This window comes from Cebidichthys violaceus, unplaced genomic scaffold (genome assembly GCF_023349555.1).
Source record: "Cebidichthys violaceus isolate CVI_PGR_0920_01 unplaced genomic scaffold, fCebVio1.0.p SCAF_265, whole genome shotgun sequence".
NCBI classification, from domain to species: domain Eukaryota; kingdom Metazoa; phylum Chordata; class Actinopteri; order Perciformes; family Stichaeidae; genus Cebidichthys; species Cebidichthys violaceus.
The window spans coordinates 25001-33559 of record NW_027176445.1 but is presented as its reverse complement, the minus strand read 5'-3'; the positions used below and the strand labels follow the sequence as shown (position 1 = coordinate 33559).

General features: G+C 48.0%; 1 protein-coding gene across 2 annotated transcripts in view; it reads right to left on the bottom strand.

Annotated features, from left to right (window-relative positions):
* Positions 1 to 1321: 1321 nt before the first annotated feature.
* The window catches only part of LOC137880063 (trafficking kinesin-binding protein 1-like), a 12958-nt gene continuing 5720 nt past the window's right edge, over positions 1322 to 8559 (bottom strand). For both annotated transcript variants that reach the window (XM_068721146.1, XM_068721145.1), the window contains 11 exons: positions 8339 to 8469; positions 8175 to 8249; positions 7943 to 8080; positions 7748 to 7824; positions 7426 to 7674; positions 7041 to 7324; positions 5390 to 5508; positions 4759 to 4966; positions 4554 to 4659; positions 3926 to 4051; positions 1322 to 3728 (listed from right to left, as the gene is read on the bottom strand). In XM_068721146.1, the coding sequence (XP_068577247.1) occupies positions 3131 to 3728; positions 3926 to 4051; positions 4554 to 4659; positions 4759 to 4966; positions 5390 to 5508; positions 7041 to 7324; positions 7426 to 7674; positions 7748 to 7824; positions 7943 to 8080; positions 8175 to 8249; positions 8339 to 8469 (2111 nt within the window). In that variant the 3' untranslated portion in view covers positions 1322 to 3130. The remainder of the gene's footprint in view (positions 3729 to 3925; positions 4052 to 4553; positions 4660 to 4758; positions 4967 to 5389; positions 5509 to 7040; positions 7325 to 7425; positions 7675 to 7747; positions 7825 to 7942; positions 8081 to 8174; positions 8250 to 8338; positions 8470 to 8559) is intronic.

Below are 8559 nucleotides of genomic sequence, written 5' to 3'. Positions count from 1 at the left end.
TGTTAGCTTAGCTTAGCACAAACAGACTGGAATCAGGGGGGGGGAACAGCTAGCCAAACCAAACCTCTCAGAGAAGGTTCTAGCTACAACCCACTTCATGACACCAACAGCCCCATGAAATCTTCTCCTGCATGTAGACCTACGAACTAACGGATGTATTATTATTATTATTATTATTATTATTATTGTTTAAGCGTGGAATAGACTTCTTTCCCATTGCCATTAGACGAGTAGCAGTGTCTTTCTGCTTTTTTTTTCCCTCTGGTATATCACGATGAACGTAGAACTCACCAGACAACAGGTTTATACACAGAAGAAAGAAGTTATCTGTTACTTATTCAGTCCGTCTTTCAAACTGTGTGACGGCCGTCTGGTGCCGTTGGCACCAGCTAATGGGGACCCTTGCAAATAAACACATAAAAGAACTTTCCCTCTAAATACAAGAGCCAGATGTTAGTGTTTTTTTTTTTTTTTTTAAATCTCATTTTATCCAAAAAAACCTAATTTGGTTGGTTATCTGCTGGACTATTTTCTGTGTCGGTTGTAACCCGACTGAAAATCAGTGAAGTTGATTGTTTGGTAACAATGAATTCATGTTTTTTTTTTACGGCAGTCCATCCAGTAGCTGTCACACATGAGATATTTCAGTCTGGACCAAAGTAAAGGAACAAATGGCCGACGTCTCTATAGAACCGCACTAAAAGTACTCACTTTTATGTAATATATTCATGTAACGCCTAATGTTGAACACATTGGGACATTATCAGAGCGCTGATCTCACTGGCTCCCAACCAATTGACGTGATTCCTGCGTTTTCTCAGAAGAGGATCCGGTTTGCACCCGACGGGTGGATGACCTGTTTGACCTCAGGAGGCAGCGGATTTGATCTTGTGATAAATCACATCACCAAAATGTTACGCTAAGAGGACAAACATCCACGGAGAAAGACGTCGATGACATTTGAAACGAGAGTTTTGTCTCATTTCGTCGTATTAAGACTCCCCCAGCTGCCAGAGCGGCATTTTTTTTTGTTTTGATTATTGCCAACCTCTCCTTCACCCTGCGGCTAATAGAGGTTTAATAAGCAGCCCTCAGAGCACAACAGATACAGATGGAGAGCGGGTAATGGATTATGACTGTGCCAGTGTGGACAGACGGACAAACAGCGCTGCGCTTCACATACTGACTGATTTCTGGTTATTCGTGAGCTCCATCTGCTGGAGGAGGGGAAAACACACAGAGAGAGAGAGACACACACACACACAGAGACACACACACACACACACACAGAGAGAGAGACGGAGAAACCATACAATTCAGATACAGAATTTTTATTTTGAAAAAGAAAACCTCATTACATGATTATCCCAATTACTTACAGTGACGTGTGGTTCTTATAATGATTCCTTTATGAGTGAGCCATTACTGACAGTTTAGTGACGTGATGAACAGTAAATACAGTGAGCGCAAAAAAAGAAAAAAATAGGTTAAATTTATAGGATTTATTTAAATAGATAAACACAAGCGCAACAACGGCTCTTCGCCACCTTTAGTCCAACGCGAGAAGAACATAAACAATAAAAAAAAAAATAGATGGTCGAGGCACTGTATTGCTTCATTTCTCCAAAAAGCTTCCGACCACAAAATGGCTGATATGCCACTTCCTTCATCCCTCTCTCCGTCGTCTCTGTGAGCCGAGGCCTCAGCGCATCGATCCGTCCCGTTCAGTGGGCGCGACAACTTCCCTGTCTAATGGCCAATTAGGAAACTAAACCAAAGTATCTTTAAAACTGACTTAAAATCAATCTCATGATTTGTTGAAAGCGACACGTCGGACTTAAATCCCTTCAGGAGGGATTTAAGAAGGGGTAAGACTGATGGGGGGGGGGGGGGGGGGAGAGTGAAGGTTAGGGTGACGTATCATATTTGGTGTAAAGTTTTTAATCGTTTATAAAATGGTGGATCTTAATCCAGTAATGGAGAAGAAGAAAGGCGTGTTTTAGTGCTACAGAGACTACATGGAGCCAACTAGTGCGATGGCAGATTTAACAGAGTGCAGCTGTCTGGATGCGAGTGGGATTTTGTGAATGTTTTTTCAGAAAAGAGTGGGAGTACTACATCTAGCCAGCAGAGTCAGTCTCCAAAGCAGGGATGTGAGTGGACAGTAGTGGGCGATATCTCAATTATATATATATATATATATACATATATATATATAGATATTCTGATTTTAATGGGCCAGTTCACCCAATTAAATACAATTTAATTACATAAAATTTGGTTTTATGTTCCCAGATTTTTTTTACATATGTGAGTCAAAACTTACATCTGAGACATTCTCTGAGATGTTTCATAATACGAGCGAAATGAAACCAAATCTGCATGGCTGCATATATCAGAAATAATTTGGGCTTTTGAGACAGAGCACTATTAAGTCCTGCCCACACCGGAGGAGGAAAACAATTCACTGCTCTCCATTATCTTTACGTTGTGTCGAGGCTAGCAAACAGGCTAGCAAACAACGGGGGGAAAAAAAGTCTGAAAGCTGCTGTGTGGTGGGATGAACTACCAACAGAACTAAGTTTTTACTAGAACATTGCATATTCGTCAAAATGCAACTTGTCTTATAATGTACTGTGGATAAATCAGAAAGCTGTGCAGTAATATGTTCTTAGCTGCAACGCACAGCTAACATTAGCTTGCAATCATTGACATGCTAATGGTTTTAGCTAGCTACAGGCATTGTGTTAGCCTTTTAGCCCTTGGTTGCATAATGTGGCGCCATAGAAATAAAATGAGAGTAGAAGGTGTAGCGCAACGGCCATTTTTATGTGCACCGTTGACGTAGCGGGCTAACCTCCGCGTAAACCATAGGCTGTATGTATAAACTGGTATGAGCTATTTATTTGTGTGTCGCCGATTTGTTTTCCCTCTCCGGTTAGCCTGGAGTCACCTCCTAAAAGCACTAAAGCGTGGATAGTATCTGTGAGGAACCACAGCAGTGACGAGAGACTGGCCAGTTGTTGTCATACAGTATGAACAGTGTGAGTCAGTGTTTGGGCTCCAGGTGACTGATCAACAGTCGGTCCCCGCCTGGCTCCTACTCTCTAACGGCCAGCAGCAGTCCAGACTACTCCTGGGGCCCCGGGGCTTTCATGGCCATGCTGGCCCCGACCATGGATGGATAACTCGGGTTCCTCCTCATTCCGTCGGGCCCGAAAGGGGAGCCGGATCTGCGCAGCCCGCCCAGAGGCCCCAGCATGGGGGGGCCGGGACTCATCGCTCTGCTCCCCGGACCTCCAGCCACACCCAGCCGCTTCACCTTGTCCAGCAGGTTGAGGTTGTGGACGGTCACGCTGACGTCCGTCTGGCTTTCGCAATCCTTGCCTCTCTGCCTGCCCCTCATCCTCCCCGTCACCTCCTTCAGAATGGAGCGGGCCGGTTTGGAGGCCAGGAAGTTGTCGTAGGAAGGGCTCTTGAAGTCGAAGCCCGCGGACGTTGGCACAGCCGAAGCGCCCTGTCCCGTGGGCGAGCTGGGAGGGGTAGAGGGGCGCAGGGGGTCGGGGTCGGGCGCTCGGTTGGGGGTGATGGAGGTGCTGAATAGGACTCCTCCGTTGCCCTGGCCGTACTCCAGGCCCTGGCTCTGGTGATACATCGCCGCTGAGATCCCTCTCTCCTGGAGGAGGCGCACTAACCCCAGGGAGGTGCTGGTGGTGCGCGTTGCATCTCTGCACAAACGCGGGAAAAACAAATGAGAGTCAGCGTCACACTGACTAAAAGTTACGTTGATCCTAACATGTCTTGCTTTGTAAAAGTACCCGAACAACAATCTGCTTACAGTAGAAAGAAGACCTATTTTTAGAAAACAGCTCTAAATGAAGTAATATTCTGGTTTGTTTGGGGGGGGGGGGGGGGGGGGGCGTGCCTGAGGTTAGTTGAGGACTCGGACGGCCTGAGACCGAGCCTGCGGGGCGTGCAGGGTGTAACGGCCGGAGTTCCCAACAGGGTGCTGGTCATCACGCAGGAGGACGTGGCTGGGACTGGGTTCAGACTGGAAAACAAAAGGGAAACCTCGTCATTGTGAACTGACATTTTATTCACGCACAGAGGATTTAGTGTCTCGGAACCACAAGCACCTGCATGTATTATTTAGCGCCCTCCGACTGTCTTACTGAATGCTGTTTTCTTGGACGCGTTCCCACCTCAGCGACTGCTGTTTGGATTTTATTTGTCCAGTGGGATTTAGTCAAATTCAGATAACGTCCCTTCAGAGTGCACATTTAGCACTCCGAATGGATGTTATCACATTACGCTGCATTAATACGTTGATTTTTAGTGTTATTATAACACATGGAATGTAATACAAAAACTCATTTTAGTCGCTTTTAAAAGCAAAACAGAGGAGAGGAGGTTCTTCTAAAAGCACATTAGTTCATTATGACTTTTGCAATAAGGCATTTGTTTGAATACGGCAGATTTCAGCAGAAAAAGCAAAACTTTGCAGGTTGTTGATTATCAACGGAGATCAAACGTTTTCAAGCGGCACCACTTACCTTGGCGTGACCCGCGTCAGCTCGTCGGTTGGGTGGAGGATCCGACACGTGGTGAAGGTGTAGGTAGAGCTGGTGTGGGCCATGCATTTGCCTGGGTAGTATGCAGCTGCAAGTAAAAGGCAAACGCATTGAAGTAATTTAAAAACAACACTGCCTGTGTTCCAACTACATAAATACAGTATGTTCAAATGTACAGAATCCTCACCCAGGATGTCAGTGTTGCTGAGATGTGGCGATGGGGACGGGGATGGCGGAGAAGGCGGAAGGAGGCTGGGCGGAGGCGGCCCGAGGTTTGCGTAACACGTGCCGGAGGTGGAGGGCACGGCTGGCGAGGCGGAGGCGGAGGAGGTGGGCAGATTCTGGAAGTACTGCTCCCCCGGTTCCTCCTCCTCAAAGCCACCCCACGGATATACCTGCAGAGAAACGCAGCACAGGCGATGAACACATGAATGGCCCGCTCTAGATCCAGTGTTTGGTTTGTCCTCTTTGGGCTTCTGTAGAAACATGGCAGCTTAAAGATTCTTATTTTCAGTGTGAAATTACACCAAGAAAACATACATTAATATTATACTAATATTATATTCCATGTCTGCCGATAGATTCCCATAAATACTAAATAAATACAACTAATGCTGTTAACATGATGCATAACAAACCCAACACAGCTGTACATACGGTAAACATGAAGAGATGCATTTACATGAACACGACCACATTGTAGATACGGACTCAGAAGCCTCTCGCACACACACACACACACACACACACACACACACAGACACACACACACACACACACACACACACACACACACACACACACACACACACACAGACCTGCTCCAGCTCTAGTTCGAGGGGTCGGTAGCCCTTCGGCACGACTCCCGGCCTGGCGTCCAGAATCACACCGAGGTGCGGCTGGGCTAACTGCTGCCAGTGATGCAGCGTGGCAGAGCCTGGTGGAGAGACATGAATACTGCAATGTACTCAATATCGTTAACCACACACACACACACACACACAAACACAAACACAAAACTACACACTTATTTATGACTGCTTTTGATATGCAGCTCTCCGGAAAAGACAGCATTGCTCACAATGTGTCCCATGGTTTCAGTTAAAAGGCTTTACTAACAATCTAACATAAAACATGTGTAGTTATTGGCTTTGTGATACTGGCGCAGGGACAAATTGACAGATAGATGTATGTAGATATCTCATACAGCACTAGCATATGGGCTGATACAAGATTATGCCATTAAAACCATTAAAAGTATGCGTTTAATGCTAATAATTACAAGTACTTTTGACAAGCCGTGAGAAAACAGAGGAGAAATGCTACACAATGAGCATCAGTGATCAAGATGACGAACAAAGGTGGCGAGAACAGAGAGACGCTGAGAGGCGGTGAAGAGCAGAGGAAAAAAAACGAATGCAAATGAAGTGGAGGAGCACGTAGAGTGAGAAAAGGTTTTTATTTTGCCACGAGAAGAATTTGAAACGGAGGAAGCAAGCAGTGACAGAATGAGCAAACAAAACAGGAAGTTAAATGATGAACGGTAAAGAAACACGTACAGACAGAATAATGCATGTATAGGAGATGAGAAGGTGTAAATACAAATAAACAAATGAGACGTAAACAGAAGCAATCGCAGGGTTTCTTCACGTCTTTCTGAGTGTTTGTTTGTACATAATATATATATATCACTCAATCATATACATAACATGGTACTTTTGTAGTGCTTCACATACGAAATATATAAATGCTAGAACATATATAAGTGTGTGTATATAGCCGTGCTTGTACCTGAAGTATTAAGTATTACCAGCAGAGGGCAGCACAGGTCAACAACAGCCACCTTTAAGGTTAAATCAACACTGAATCACAAGGGGAATAATTAAACGCCGCCGCCGCTGCTGCTGCTGCTCTCTGGTGTCGAAGTAAAAACACCAGCTGTGACATCGTTAAACCGCTGGTTAAGTTTTACACTAACCGGACTCATGTCCATCTAATCCCAGAGGGAGGTCAGGCTCAGTCGAAAGAGGCAGATGATTTGGACGCCTTGGCGTAACCAGGAGCGCGTTCCCGTCTACAACCACCCCCTCGGCTGTGTGTCTTTGTAATAGCTGTGTGGAGACGCAAAGCTGCCGGATTTGTGATGGTGCATCAGAGACCAGAAGGAGTTGAAGAGCATTAGTGGCAGAGGCCTCTCTTTCACTCCCTTCATCTTCCTGCTCCCGGCTCGCTCTCTGGCCCACCTCCTCCCTCTCTCCCTCTCTATCCCAGCTCCGGTCTTCCTCGCCCAGCCCCAACCCCTCCCACTCTCCCCCTTGAGCGTCCGCCCGCGGTGGCTCTCCAGCCACCTCTCCCCCTCCGTCCCCCAGCCCCGCTCGCTCCCTTTCTTTGTCCCGGCCCCTCGGCGCAGCTCGCCTTCCCACTTCCTCCCCGCCTTTCGGCTCGCCCCGCCCTCCCTTTCGCCCTCACCTTCGAGCGGTTTGACGATCTGGAGCTTGTCGGGGAGGTAGGGCCCTCGTGAGGCCCAAAGGTGGAGGTTCCCAAGGGACATGATGCTTTCCGAGGGGGTCAACGAGGGGCTCTCCTGGACCAGGGAATCGTGCAGACCTCCGTATCCTCCCCGTCTCCGCTCCCTCTCCTCTACCAAGAAGCGCCTCTCGCTCAGGTTGTTTTGCCGACGCAGGGACAGGCGGCGCAGGGCGAGCCGCAGGTCCTCAGCGCCGTTGGCCTTCTTCTCTCGGCCCTCTGCGCTGCTGCGGATCAAACGGGGACAGATCTTGATTCTCTTTGATTCACGTAGATGTCTGTAGAAAACTGTCCTCGATATCAACGTCCCCTCTAACCTATTAATTACCTGTCCTGATTGGCCGCCGTCTCCATCAGGATGCTCTGCGTTCGGTTGTCAAGGGCCACGCCGTCCCCGCTGACGTCACCTCCGTACACGCTGGAGTGAGGTGTGCAGAGGCCGCTGGACTGGGGTGACGTACGCGCCGACAGAGACTGGTTGGAGCCCGGGATGTTGGCGTTGGTTGGGGTCAGCGATCGCTGGCGGACCGTCTGGTTGATGTTCTTCACCGTCTCAAACACGCGCCTCCGATGGATCCTGCGCACAACCAAACACGTGAGTTCTAGAACGTAAAAACCCTTTTGGTTTTGGACTCTTACTCCATACGTACTTCTGCTCCTCACACTCGGGGTCGTCCAGGCTCATCTCCTTCCTCATTGTTCCCTCAATCTCAGCTGCCAGAGAATCCTGCAACACGAACACACTCCTCGTGAAGGACTGGACGACGGCACACACACACACACATCTACGGACGCCCTCACACACACACACACACACACACACACACACACACACACTCCCTCACCATCGGGTAGAGTCCCAGAGGATGGAAGCGGCGAGGGGTCCCTGCAGGGAAGTTCCTGTTCCTCAGGTTCTTCAGCTCCTCGTGGGCCTCGTGCAGCATCTCTATACACTCTAAATACTTCTCATCCAACTCCTGGAGCTGTTTGAAGACAATAAAGTAATCTTTTTGGAATTAAAGTGTCTGGTACCATAAGGGAATGTGGTCAAGACAGGGCAGTGATGTTGGAAGCTACCTCTGCTGTAAGCTGCCTTTGGGCATCCTTAGCTGCCACCAGGTGTTGAGAAAGCTCCTCGTTCTCCACCGCATACTAGAAACACACATTTTGAATTAGCAGAAATGAGCAAAGTACGATAACCGTGACCCTTTGAGTCCATGTGCCGGTTCACGTGCGCTCACAGATTTGGCTTTCTTCTGCAGGTCTACTATCTGAGAGAGGAGGTGCGTGATCTCCTCTTGCTGGCGGGAAGCGTCCTCAGTCTTACGAGCCAGTTCCTCCGCTATGGTGGAGATTTGGAGACTGGACATCCCTGATAGGACGGAAAGGAACGGTTTAGACGAGGGAGAGACAACAAGAGAATTCAACAACCCGACTGAGACCAATAAGAGGTCATCTTTCG